This window comes from Manacus candei, unplaced genomic scaffold (genome assembly GCF_025592945.1).
Source record: "Manacus candei isolate 608988 ecotype Guabito, Panama unplaced genomic scaffold, ASM2559294v1 h1tg000021l, whole genome shotgun sequence".
NCBI classification, from domain to species: Eukaryota; Metazoa; Chordata; class Aves; order Passeriformes; family Pipridae; genus Manacus; species Manacus candei.
Genome location: NW_026138069.1, coordinates 638,673 through 653,175, shown reverse-complemented (window position 1 = coordinate 653,175; position 14,503 = coordinate 638,673). Strand labels below are relative to the sequence as shown.

At 43.1% G+C, this 14,503-nt stretch overlaps 1 protein-coding gene across 1 annotated transcript in view; it reads right to left on the bottom strand.

Annotated features, from left to right (window-relative positions):
* Positions 1-13,809, bottom strand: part of RAPGEF5 (Rap guanine nucleotide exchange factor 5) — a 159,806-nt gene extending 145,997 nt beyond the window's left edge. Inside the window, exon 1 of the mRNA XM_051785914.1 lies at positions 13,566-13,809. Coding sequence (XP_051641874.1) covers positions 13,566-13,745 — 180 coding nt within the window. The 5' untranslated portion in view covers positions 13,746-13,809. The remainder of the gene's footprint in view (positions 1-13,565) is intronic.
* Positions 13,810-14,503: the final 694 nt, after the last annotated feature.

Sequence of the window (14,503 nt, the reverse complement as noted above, 5' to 3'; positions counted from 1 at the left end):
CAAATGTAATGTTTCCTTATCCACTCCCACCATCCTACCATAGATTTTCCTGTAACTTCTTTTACTACTAATAAACAATTGAAGTAGGTACTTTTCTACAATAAATAAATGATTATCAAAGCATAAATGGATTCTCAAAGAGCATAAGTTTACATTGTTTTTAATAAGACCACAACTTTGATTCAATAGCAGGGTTGCTCTATTAGCTACACTTTCTGCTTAAATGCAAAAGATCACTCACTATTGGGACATTTTGTGTCTCTGTTTTCAGTGAAGAACTTTACAAGAATAGAGAACAGCTGCCTGCAATGCGACATTCTTCAAAAATCTTTGATGGTTTACCTGTTAGATAGTTTTGCTCCTAATAGCAGTTTGGCCATAAAGTTGCCTAAGCAGAAAAATAAAGAATAAAACATGCACTTTCCCTCTCTTCTCTTTCTTCTTTGATGTACTGGACAGGTAGCTACATCTTAATAACTCTGCTCCACCAGTAGAGTTTTTAAAGAAAATACTGATAGTAGCAGAGTCAAGAGATAATCTCTGAGCAGAGCTCTGTAAGAGTATTTGAAAAAGTTACTGGTTACTAGTCTGTGGAGAGCCTTCCAAACGCTTATCCACCCACCAAACAGGAGCTTCACTGGTCATGAATATTCCTACATCCCTTAGAAGAACAGGAAAGCCTTTGACACGGTGTGTTGTAACAAGGTCAAAACTGATGTGGTATTAGCTGGTTTTCTTGTATGTTCAGGGACCACTTACACAGTAATACTCTACAGTTGTACCTCCAGCTTCAACAAGGATAGTATGCATTCACCCTAACACATAACATTCCTCAGAGGAAGCTGAAGCAGTCTTTCATGTGCAGACAAAACATTTTAGTTGATCAAGGAACAGCGAAGTAATGAAGGACAAAAGCAGGATTAAAAAGGTTGTTTTCAGGGAAAAGGAAAATGCAAAGATGCTACAACATTGTATTCTAGGCTGAATGCTGTTTAATGAAACATATTTGTGATGTCAGCATCAAGATAAGCAAATTTTGCTTATATGATTTTGGTTAGTCACAATCAGAAGTCAATAAACAACTTCAGATGGACCTAGTCGAGGTAGGTGAGTAAAGAACTCTATGCTAAATTTTGTTTATGCACATCAAATGCAAAGTAATGCCCATGCAAGGCAAAAATGCTGACAATTTATATGGCTTTAAATTAACTATATCAACTTAAAGAAAGCAACCTGAATGGCTGTGAAGACATTTCAGTGAAAAAGTAATCAGAGCCACCAGGAGCTCTAAAAAAGATAGCAGACTGATAGGATGAAAAGCCTACATGAGGGATAGAGGGAGGAAATTGCATGATTCATATAAAACAGCGGTGCAGTGTCACCTAGAATATTACATTCAGCACAAGCCATCACAAGTTCAAAGGGACACTGCAGAACCAGATAGAGTTCAAAGCCAGGTGACAAAAATTATTACAGAATGGAAAGAGTCATCTAGAGAGACTGGGCTTACTTGCTTTAAAAACAGCTGTAAAAAAAAAATAAAACAGTACACAAAGTTCCCTGACTCATAGGAACAGTAGAAGGGTCACTTAAATTAAAGGCAGGATATTCAAAACTGATAAAAAATAAGCCTCTCACTAACAACAGAATAAATCAAAAAACTTCATTTTCCTTCTCCTGTAAAGTCATTCTCACCAAACCCCAGAGACAAGCTACGTAAATTTCTGTTCCAAGGTGAATCTGAAGACAAAATACTATCCAGATTCATTAAAAGACTGGATTGGTATAGGCGTAACATGAAAAGCTTTAAGCAGAACGGTTACTGTTAACCAAGTCCAAGTATATACAAGCCCCCAGAGTATAAAGTACCTGACTATTTGAAACTAGAAAAAAAAAACAGTGTGGGAGGCAGGCTATACAACATTTCCCCACACACTCCTTTGAAAGCACAAAAAACTTTATATTTGTGGCTAAAACTATTACCTGTTAGATTAACCTAAAACTTATGGATATAGGACTAGATTAACCATCATCTTGACCCACTACAACATGTTTTTATTTACACCAGCTTCCTCTTAAATAATTTCTTTGGGTTTTTTGGGTTTTTTTTAATAAAACCTCTACCAGTACAACATAAATATTTATTGCCACATTAAATTGCAAATGATGAACTTAAAAATTAAACTCTTTAAGCAGGCCTTCAGATAATTTCTCAGTTTATGCATACACTGTATGAACTGAGGACAGACATCTCAATGGAAAAAAACAAGACACATCACTCCTGCTATTTAGCTTGGAGATTCACCAATATTAATGCATGTCCTGGCAACCTAAGAGACCTATTGATTTGCAGCCATTCATTCAAGTGCAGAGAAAGCCATAATTAGATAAATAGCTTTGGTAAAACTAATCTGAAACTCATTTGTTTTGGGACTGTCTGTTTAATGAGATAAAACAAGAAATTAAATATCTGCTGAATGTTCCTCTTTATATCCTTCAACATAATAGTAAAAATATAAATAAAGAGGTATTAATTTAACTACTATTATTATTTTTTGCATTTTATGTATTTTGCTGCAGCAATTGCTGTCAAAGACAATTACAAAGACACTATTTATGAATTACTCTGCTCTAACAGGCTGAGCAGTTTTATCAATCTCTTATATACATGTGGATACTGAAGAATAAAGAGGTCTTTTAACCATTTGCAAACACTCTTCAAGATGACAGAGTATAACCTTAAGATGGCATGCACAATACAAGTTTTTAAAGTACCAAAATTCCAACTTTGAACATGATTATGCTGTTCTTTGTGAATAGAAATTAAATTCTAAGTTTTCAAAAGTGTTCATAACTGTAAAATCCAAAAGGATTAATAAATTTTGTTTCTTAACTACTTTTTTTCCAACAAAATGCGAGGAAGAGTACTTTAAAGTATTCCCATGCACAAATCAGTGCTAGCCCTGACAGATGTTACAGTTTATCCTGCTCAAGCCAAAACATACTTAAGCTTGGGATAGGTTGTGTCCTCCCCTTTCTTCTTTGGCAGCTAACTACTAGATTCTGCTCTTTTTCCTTTAGGGCTTGCATCTCCCATGAGTCTGGCTTTCCTTAACAAACACCACACAACTTCGTTGGTCCTGAAACATTGATTCAGCAGCAGACTCTCAGCCCATACCCCCAGATTTGCTTTCACGGCCAAGAGGTTTCAGGCACTGCAGAAATAACAAACCACAACAAAGCACTGGACTGTATGTGAGCTGGGACTCAGAGCAGATCTAAAGGATACTTTCGGCTCATTCCTTCAGCCATCCAATAAACAACAGCTTTGCAACTTTCAGAGCTAACCGTGCATGTGCATTGTTTTTCTCCCCTTCTTTCCATATTTTAAAAATCAATTGACATATCACTGAAGTGCATTCACCTATGGGATGAAATGGAGCAGTGTACAGTAGCAGCCTATGACAGCAAATGATTACCACATCCATCTGTATTTACAAAGTGTTTTAGGACCACTGGGTCTAGCTCTCTTCGCCAGAACTTGGCCAGGAAACCACAACTAAAAGCTTATCATCTTAAAAAAAAAAAAATAAACAAACCCCAAACACATGCTGTTCTTTCCTCTCCCTCCGCAAAGCCACATCATAAATTCTTAATGCTCACAAGTGGTCTGGACCTCAATTTTCTGTTGGTTTTCGGGTTTTGTTTGTTTGTTTGTTTGTTTGTTTTGTGGAGTTGTTTGTTGGTTAGGGGTTTTTTTGGGGGGGTGTTTGGGGGGTTTTTTTAGGTTTGTTTTTTCTGTTTGTTTTGATTTTAGTGGGGTTTTTTAGTTTTGTGGGAGTTTTTTAGGGTTTTTTCCAACCCAAAATGCAGTATTTCCTGCTCTTCAATGCTGACCTACAAACTGCATACTGTCTACTTCACCATGAAGGGCATAGTTTGACAAGCATTTCTCCTGCCAGTGGTATCATTTCAAGCAGCCACTGCTCTTTTCTTGATGCTGCTTGTTTCACAGTCAGAGTTCTGATGCTGACACATGAATGACCTGCAGAGAGGCTCAGAAGGGGCAGCTGCAGGAAAAGCTACCAGCAGATCACAGTAAAACACACACATATAAAACCCACTCTATGGTTAAACAACCAGATCGAAGTTCAACAAGAGGAAGTGCCAGATTCTGCACCTGGGATGCTCCAAGCCCGGATGTACACACAGACTGGTGAATGAGATGCCAGAAAGGAGTGCCTTGGCAGCCAGGAGGGCCAACCATGTCCTGGGGGGCATCAGGCAAAGCATCGCCAGCCAGTAGAGGGAGGGGATTGTAACACTCTGCTCTGCACTGGGGCAGCCTCATCTTGAACACTGTGTGGGGTTTTGGTCACTGCAATATAAGAAAGATATTCAGCTCTTAGAGAGTGTCCAAAGGAGGGCAACAAAGATGGTGAAGGGTCTTGAGGGGAAGCTGTATGAGGAATGGCTGAGGGCACTTGGTCGGTTCAGCTTGGACAAGAAGAGACTGAGGGGAGACCTCACTGCAGTTACAACTTCCTCGTGAGTGGAACAGGAGAGACAGACATTGATCTCTTCTCTGTGATGACCAGTGACAGGACCTGAGGGAATGGCCTAAGTTGTGTCAGGGGAGGTTGAGATTGGATATTAGAAAAAGGTTCTTCACCCACAGGGTGGCTGGGCACTGGAAGAGGTTCCCCAGGGAAGTGGTCACAGCACCAGCCTGACAGAGTTCAAGGAGCATTTGGATGATACTCTGAGGCACATGGTGTGACTCTTAGGGATGGTCCTGTGCAGGGATAAGGGTTAGACTCAATGATCCTTGTGAGTCCCTTCCAAGTTGGCATATTCTGGGATTCTGTGATTCATGTAGCACACGTACATCTCAGTCACATAAAGACTTAGGTATGAGGTTCAGGAAGGAAGGAAAGAAAGGTCACCTCCTCACCAACAAGGGGGAAAAAAAAGAAAGATGCATTCCTCACAATCAATCTTTAAAAAAAGGAAAACCAGAAATCATCTGGTATTTTAAGATTTAATGGGTTAATTCAGTTCCAAAACTGAAGGTAAAAGATCCTTACTGATACTATGAATACAGCTCCACTGGTATTTATAGATTGAAGAGTTTTCTTCTCCTCCAATCAGCAGAATATTTTCTTTTTGCACCATAAAAAATATATTGACTTTTAATCAGTTTGCCTCTCTCTAATATTCTCTCCAGGAAAATATCTTGTGAAAAAGGAAATGATCAGAGAAAATGGTATACCATAGGATTAAAATTATTAAATAAATAATTGACCCTAGCTTAATACAAGACCATTTTGCAAGGTCAGACTAGCCAAGCCATAAGTTAACTGAGATAAAAGACACAGTGACAATTATGAATAGCTACTACCTTTTATACTTAGAATTTCAAAATATTCAAATCCTGTTTCCACGGCTTTTAACTTTAGAGCCCCAATTACTTCTTTTTTATCCTTAAACTCATGTCAAAAGCACAGATATAACGAAAATTGTTTAAATCAAAAGGATAAAGTCATGGATTAAGTTTATACAGCAGATAATAAAAAGCAAACTAAAATATTCCACTGAAATGGATCCATTCATATGAACCCTACAGGACCTGCATAGCCTGATTTGGGGAAAAAGATGTTTAGGAGTTTGTGGATGGGAGCAGAGCAATGTACGTGTGGCCCAGCTAAGACAGCCCTAAAAGACTACAGAAGAACAGGGCACTGTCACTCTGTCCAGAGTTAAAAGGTGTCCCATTTTATTTTCACCATACTGAGCCCCAACCAACATTAAGGTTCTTTTTTTGGGCATTAATACGAACCCCTAACAGAAAATGACTGACATCCCAAGGAGATGACTGTATGACCAGACCTACAGCATCTGGGTGCCCGGTGATCAGGCACAGAAACGCGGCAAAACCCATCTGAAGTCTCGAGCACTTAAGCAGAGTCAGACCAAAAGTCTGCATACTGAACATCATCACTTCATACACTGGCTGCTACACCCAGCACCCACCTGGGACAAGGTCAGAAACCACGGGTGGGCAGGAACACTTCATCTGGAACTGAATAAGCAAGTTATATAATATAAATATAAAGTTACATAGTATAAGTATAAAGTTATATTTTACAAGTATGAAGTTACATAGCATAAGTATAAAGAACAAGGACCTTCCTCTCCTATATGTAAAATGTTACTTTAATTGTTACATAATTAACATAAATCTGTTTTATTACAATGGTTTCTGTGAGTTAGGTTGAAAAGATGGCATATTCTGCTTTCTTTTTTTTTTTCTTTTCCCCTTTTGAAAAGCTATCACTGTCTATTTTCAGCATTTTCATCAGCATAAAAATGCACAGCTTGTTTTGCAATTTCCTCACAGTGCGAACGGAATTCAAACCACTGGGGACATACAAATAACAGCTGAATACAAATCTTAATGGAGTTCGTCATAATTGTACAATACAGAGTTGTTCATTCATCCTGGAAGCTGGGAAATCTAGAGTGAATTAACCAATAATACAGGTTTGCAACCAAGCAAATTAAAGTATACAGTTTCCAAAGTAAATTTTGTTTATTTCCCTGTAAGTATGTAACTAAGGGGACAATCAGCTCACATTTAAATCAAAACTTTCAACAAGATGTAACACTAGCAGAAGTTTTGCAAATGTGCAAATACATTCCTTTTAATTCCAATGGAGTTGATATTATTTCCTACATAGATTTCTCTGATAGGTTTCCAAGCCACACAGAGCAGCACCACATCTGAGGATCAGCAGACTATATCCCTTAGAAACAGAAGCAAAACCAAAAGTGAAAATAGTGAGATCCTTGTCCAACCAGAATTACAAAAAACATACAGGGTTGATCAATACTTTCCTTTGGAGTCCTTAACTGAAGGCATTACTACCAATACAAGACAAGAAGCACATAGGCAAAATGAGCTCAAGGTATTTTCAGCCTGAGCTCAATTTGCAGTCAAGTCTGTGGTTTATGGTAGGCAACTGTGGGTCAAAGAGGGACAGGATATGCTCTGGATCAAAACAGAGAAAAGAAACAGAACCTCTCCCATAGTTTAAAGCAAGCTGCTGCATTTTTTATGTTTCAAGGGATCAGTGTTCAGCTTCCATGAACACTTGCCACATAATGGTATCTATTGCCCATACATTGGCAGCAGCACCAGCTAGTGCTGCATCTGGGCCTTCCCAAGGCTGCTAGAAAGCAGCTGAGATGTCAGTCCAGGCATTGCCAGCCTCACTCCCATTGCCAGTGTAAGACCACAGGTAGTGGGCATCATCCTGGCAATCAGACTAATCCCCAGCCTCAGGAAGAAAAATAACTTTGCGTTCTGCAAAACATACTAGGTTACTTTCTAGGACACAAATGTGTGTTTGCCTTCCATTTCATTCTACTGTAGTTAATCAAACTCAGGCACAATTTTTCAGATGTCATAACATATGGTCTAATTAAGAAGTATTCTCATTTTAGTAATTCCCTGAACACTGACTATGAAGTAAATTATGCAAATAAACACAAGAGACACTGAAATTCCCCATCATCTATCATGGTCACTGTTGCTAAAGCTGTTTTACTCGTTGCTTAATATTTCATATGTCACCAGTCACAGACCTGACAAGTTTAAGGATACTACATATGATATGTGAAAGACAATTACTTTAATCGAGTACATTTAACAGGAATACATAATAACCCTGATTACAATAGGAAAAATTCAAGACTACTTACCATGACTATTTTTAGTCACATAATAACTGCAAAGTGATGGGGGTATTAAGTTACTGAGTAGAACCTCTATGGCAGATTTGAAATCAAAATGTCACCAATATCAAACAGCCAACTTTGATAATACTCCTGACAGTAAAACTTTCAATCCACTGAGCCAATCTAGCATTTTTGTGTGCTGATTTCAGTCAGTACAGCATCTACACAAAACAACACTGCATCTTTTTAATGCAGAAGAAATGTCAAATTTAAAGCCTCTATAGTATATATAAACATAGGCAAACATAGAGAAATTGTTCTCATGATTTTTTTCCTATCTTCTCATTAACAGCACTGGTCAAAAGAGCATAAAAGTGCTACTAAAATGTGTTGATGGCACAAAATTTGAGGTATTGTCAAAACCTATGTAAATAGAACGTCATACAGGAAGATTAGGTGACTTCAAGAACTGGAATATTAGGGAAAGAGTGTAATTCAGCAGCATGAAATACAAGGTCACTCAGGCACTATGAAGATGAGAAGCTGCCAACAAGGATATGGGCTGCCATAAATGCCAGTCATTTGTGAGATTACCTGGGTACCAGGCAGATCTATATGCTTGGCTCAATCAAAACGTAACTGTCAACTACCACCACACTGTAGCCATGGAAAGAAGGACTGGAAATTCTGAGTATTTCCAGCAGGCAATTTCCAATGTCGTGGCAAAAACCTCATTGACAACACTAGAGTTTCCCCAATCGCCAAATGAACTGATTAGAGAACAGCTACATGAATGACATTTGTAATTGAAAGTTTCTAACAAGAAATGAGGAAAAGCTTAGCAGAATGTAGGTTGAGAGGATCGGATACTTCATTTAATTAAAACAGATTGCATATAGTTTGATTTTTTTCCCCTGCCAAAGAAGAGTTGTCTCCAACAGCATAACAACTGCTAGTGCCAGAATATAGGATAGATATCTCTAATACTCTCCAACCCTCCAGCTATTTTCAGCTCAGGAACCTTCTGTGCCTGATGAGGATTATGTATGCTCAACACATTTCTCTTCCATGAACTTCTCCAGTCTCACCCTGAACTCATGAAGACTTTTAGCAGCTGTACCCTAACTCCTGTGGTTTATTTTCAACCCGTTAACCCTACAGTCAGTTTACATCCTGACATAAACATACAGCAAAGTAGTTGCTCAAAGCAGAGCTAAGGTGAAGACAGTCTGAGAACACCTGCCTGGCTGAAGACCTCTAGGAACTTCACAAAAGTAATTACAGGGTCTCAGAAGAGAAAATAGTCATAGTATCTCTTCAACTTCCATCAAGCCAAAAGGTACATGCCATGGCGAAGGTTTGCACCGAACAGCAAGATCTTTCACACTATCAGAGTAATGGGGTTTGACACCAAAACCAAAAGGTTTTCCAGGTCCACTACTGTGACAAAGAGCAACATCACTGCTCACATATAACAGTATTTATCTGTGTGTAAATATGAGCCCAGAAAGTAGAAGAGGTGATTAAAAATGTGTGTGTCTGTGTATGTGCAAGGCAATTCCTCCTCCTTCTGAGCACTTCTCTGCTCTCTCAGGAGCAGCATTAGCTCCATTAAGAGTGCAACTGAGTGTGGTGAAAAGGACTTTTGGCATGATGGAGTGACTGCTACACTAATGTGCCTGCAGGACCTCACTGCTGGTGCTTCCAGAGGCAGGGAACTGTATTTCATCACTAATTACAAAAAAAAGGGGAGGAGAAGAAAATGTCTTTAGCAGGCACCAGGAAAAGCAGTAAAGACAGTTCACAAGCAAAGTACTCATGCTTACTACATGTACACTTAACACATAACTCAAGGAGGCCAACTGGAAAACAGAAGGGTCTTTCCAAAGATTTTGAGAAAGGACGTGGCAGAGGGGAACAGTCCCACAGGGCACAATGACCCTCTACAACAGATCCCTCCTCTGCCTCTGCACAAACTCTGACACACACTCGACTCCCACAGCAAAAGACTGGGTCATTTTCTGCTATTTTCTGCAGCAGAAATAAAGAACCTCCAAGCAGATGATGACAAGTAAAACCTAGACCTCACAGCTCACTGTACAAGTGCAGTCTGATCACTGGTGCCATCTTGGGTCTCTGTGCTGTGCCTGCCCTAAGACTGAATTTAAGAAAAAAACATCCTCAAGGACAAGACCAACATCCAGGTAGAAGTTCAGGAGCTTTAAAAAAAATATTGGGCTTCCCTAGCCAAGGAACTGGAGGTCAGTTTAATCTAAATGACTGAAGCAGTGGAGTGTACCGGAGTGTATTCAGTACACAGCATAGAAATGTCCAGGTAGGATGGTTGCTACAACTTTTTCTACAAGCTGTTTTTCCACCTCCAAGTTCTTTATATGTATTAGTATTGGATGTATCCCAACACAGAAAGCAAAAAACAACTACCTGCTCTCCAGTTTTGGGGTCACTGAACCGAGAAGGAAATCTTATTTTGTCACACTGTATTTTCAATTATCCCCATCTCCGGTCACAATTTTCAGATAGTCTAGTGCCAAGGGCCAAGGACTGAGAGATCCAAACAGATTAAAAAATTTATTCCACCCCATACTGCTTTGCAAAATGTAATCAGTTCTTTAAATGTATACTACCCTCTACTACCCAATGCTTTCCTTCCCCCTGGAGCACAGGAAGTATTTGAACAGCATGCAGTGAAGTACATCCTTAAAACAATTATAGTACCCTTAACGCTTCCATTATATTTTATTATCCATAGTCCTCAGGCATGCACACATGTAGATTATCTGTGCTTTATAGATGTGGAATCAAACTGCACTGCAGGCAGTCCCTGAGCAAGTCAGCATCAGAAGCAGACCCCCTGTTCAGGGGTCATAATATTTTTCAAGGAAATTAAACAAGCCAGAATTTCAGCTGGTCAGCATTTACTTGAAAACAGCTCACCTAAGTGAGCAACACTCCTGGTGAAACCAGCTGGACAAATAAGACTCTCAGCTTGGTGTTTGAACAAGCAAAAAAAGCACAAAGAAAAAGTCACTGGAGAGGAAGATCAGACTATGTTTTTTTCATAAGCAAACAAAACCCTCGGAAAATTAACTTTGGATTAACTTGAAATATTTTGTTGAGGTGGGAAAAAAAGGAATCTTTGTTTCACATTTATGTTACTCAACCTTTCCCCAAACTTATTTTAAGACTTTTTAAATTTAAGAGTTATGTTTAAATATGTCCATAGGAGTGGGGTGTATAAAAAATGCTATATTTTACTGTTCTAACATATCCCTTTCCTCTCCCAAATACTGTCATTTTCATATGACTGTCATATTCTTCATATTAAATAGAAATATGGGAAAAGTGTCATGCCCCTAAAAGTCCATTTTTGAGGGGAAAAGATACATGCATAGAGCAGACAGGAATCAACACAGGGTACTACTAACAGAAACAAACTGCTCCCTGAAGAATAGCACATGTGGGAGAGAGCCTCCATGCACTCCAGGTGCCCACTTTGTCTCCAAAGGGAACAAGTGAATCGACAACACTGCTGGACTCTTAGTATGATCTACCTCTCAGAACACCCCACCAGGCACTCACAGGAGAGTCCCTGCAAACCCAGAGAAGGCAGAGCACAGCGTTTCCCTTCTCCACACAGGACCAAGACACTGGTCTGAAGGTCCTGCTGGTGCCACACAGCACCTCCATGCAGCATCACCCACTGATACAGGATTACAGAATCACAGAATGGATTGGGTTGGAAAGGACCTTAACGATCATCTAGTTCCAACTCCCCTGCCATCAGCAGGGACATGTTCCATTAGGCCAGGTTGCTCAAAACTCCATTCAACCTGGCCTTCAACAATTCCAGGGATGGGGCATCCACAGTTTCTCTGGGCAACCTGTTCCAGTGCCTCACCACCCTCACAGTAAAGCATTTCTTCCTAATAGATCTGCTGAGTTGACTCCAGACTGCCTTACAAACTCACTATCCTCTCTCCAGTCTTCTTCCTACTAGGACAGACAGTTCAAGAAAAACTTTACAAGATGACCCACAGGGTACCGGGAGGAGAAGCCATAGGTGATACCACCAGTAAATCTGTCACACTGTGTTTGCTGGTCTGTAACACAGAACATCAGCTGGGACTGTGTGAAACAAGAGGGGACCAAGGCTTCAGCAAGCACAAATGAGGAGCTGCATGACCCAGGAGCTACCCAGGCTTCTCACCAGGATGTCAACTCACCCACTGCAAATATTTACAGAGTAACTGCTGTACCGCTCACTTGTCAAATGCTTTCAGTGGTGGTGAGGAATAGCCATGAGAGTAAAGCTGAGGCTGCTCTGCATGGTGTCTCCCTGAAGCCTCATGAATTTGTTTTGCTAAAGCAGTGTTTCAGACCTGCCTGCAAATGAACACTGTTACCAGCAGCAGTTCTGCACTGCTTCTTTCATCCTCCCTGCACACTTCACTTCTTTGGTAGTATGCTTTAAAAGTGGAACAAACTACTCTCAATTCAGGATAGGACTCATCTTTCTTGGAAGAAAGATGTCTGTTGCAAACATCTTCTTAGAGCAGAACAAGACCTGGCTGTTTAAAACTGACTGAATCCACTTGGCTCTGTGTTCTTATGGACAACTTGTTAGGCAAATTACTAATTCACTTGACAATAAAAATCATTAGGCATCTCCATACAGATCACTTTATTCTGTGGGTTGAATGTCCTTGAGGAAAGAAATTAATCTTCCTTGCATGTATACCTTTTCATAACAAAGCATTCACCCAGGAAGTTTGAAATTCACACCCTACTATATTTTACAACTTCCCTATGCAGAGAAAGCATTTATTTACATGGGCAAAGTACTGCAAAGTTGATGAGGGTAAAAACACACACCATGCGGACCTCCCCCCGCTAATTCCCTGCACAGGTATTTATCAGTGCACCAAAACCACACAGCAGCTCGCCTGATTATCACACAGACAAACCCAACCCCATGCAGGTAAACCCACCCTTTCATTTAGAGTGTTCAGGCGGTGGGTTGCAATCCAGCCTTGGCCCGCAAGTAAGGTTTGACCTGATCGACCCGTCATTGACCTGATGGCAATGCCACTCCCCTGATACGGCTCCAGTCACAACAGGGAGAGCTCAGAGCGAGTGGCCGCTTACCACCACAGTTCCCAGCCACAGGAATGTCAGGCTGTACTTCACCGGAGCACTGCCTGAGCTATAAAACCGCACCACCAGCCTTCTGAAAAATGTGTGAACTTCAGTGAAATTCGGCTAGGCATCTCCGCGATGCCCATCTGATCCCACGGCCTCGGTCTCCCGAGGCACGCGAGGCGGGGGGCCGGGTGTGTCCATCCCGGCTTCACACTCTCCCGGGCACGCTGGAGTTCGCTGCTGTAACACGTGTGTGCACTGGTGTCCGGGCACAGCCGCGCTGTGCCTCCTGTCAGCGGAAAGCAGGGGAAAAGGAGGGAAGGGCACGCGAGGGACCCGGAGATGGGACAGGGACGCGCGCTCACCCTTCCTGTTATTTCATTTTTCACCAGAGCTGGCAGCGGTGGGCCGAGCCCGTAGCCACCCGCGGGCACCCTCTCCCAGGGACTGCCAAGGTGCCGCCCCGCCGCCTCCCGGGCATCCTCCTTCCCTCCCTTCCTCCCTTTCTCCCTCTTCCGTCCCCGCCCGCCCCCCGCGGAGGGCCAGCACCGACAGCCCGCGGCCTCCCGCTCGGCGGCCCGGCGGGCAGGGCCGGGCAGGGGCGGCCCCCGGGAAGGCGCCGGGGGCGCTGCCCGGGCCGCCCGCGGACTCCCTCACTGACTCACCCGGCCGGCGGCGGCCGCGCTCTTCCTCCGCAGCGTGAGCCCGCTCCGCAGCAGCGCGGGCAGCTCCCGCAGCTTCTGCCGCAGCTGCACCGGCTCGTGGGCTCCGCCGCCGGGGTTCCAGCTTCGGGCCAGCTCCGCGCCCTCACACGGCGACGGCATCTTCACGGAGCCCACGGCCATGCCGCATCCCTGCCGGGCTGCGGCGCGCAGACCCGCTCGCCCTCCCGCTCTGCCTGCCCGCCTTCCCCTCGCGTCGCCCCAGCCCCAGCGCCGCTCCCACCCACAGGCAGGCACACGGGCGGGCGGGCGGTCAGGCGCTCCTTCGCACGCACCGCCCGCTCACCTTCCCCCGCACGCCCCGGCCCCACCGTCCCGGGCGGCGCAGGAAGCCCCGCCGGCCTCCACCGCTCCCGCTCCACGCCGCGGCTCCCGCGGTGATAAAGTGCAGGTAATGAGGAGGGTGGAGGAGGCGCGGGCGGGAAGAGGCAGAAAGTCCTGTTAACTCCTTTGCGTTCGGGGACCGCCGCCTGAGCCGTGGCCCCACCGCCCGGCACAGACCCCGCACCTGCGGTGAGAACACGGGGGACAGCGGCCAGCCCGCTCAAAGGCGGCGGGTCCGAGCCCAGACGAGAGGGGTTCGGGCTCCTCCAGGACCCGGGTGGCCTCGACTTCCTCCTGGAGGCTGTCAAGACCAGGCTAGAAGAAGCCCCAAGCAGCCTGGTGTGACCCCCCCAAGCGCTCAACCTGCCTGGGCTGGAAGCCTCCTGGGGTTCCCACATGCCTGGGTTACCCTATGATCCAGAGACATTGTTTATGTCTGCAAGGGTTGAAGACCACCTCAGTTCCTTTTGCAGTGGATTCTTGAGTCAAAGAAGTGTTTCATCCTCCATGACAGGATTGATACTGGAGAAACCAAGCAGTTCAGGTCAATGACTTGC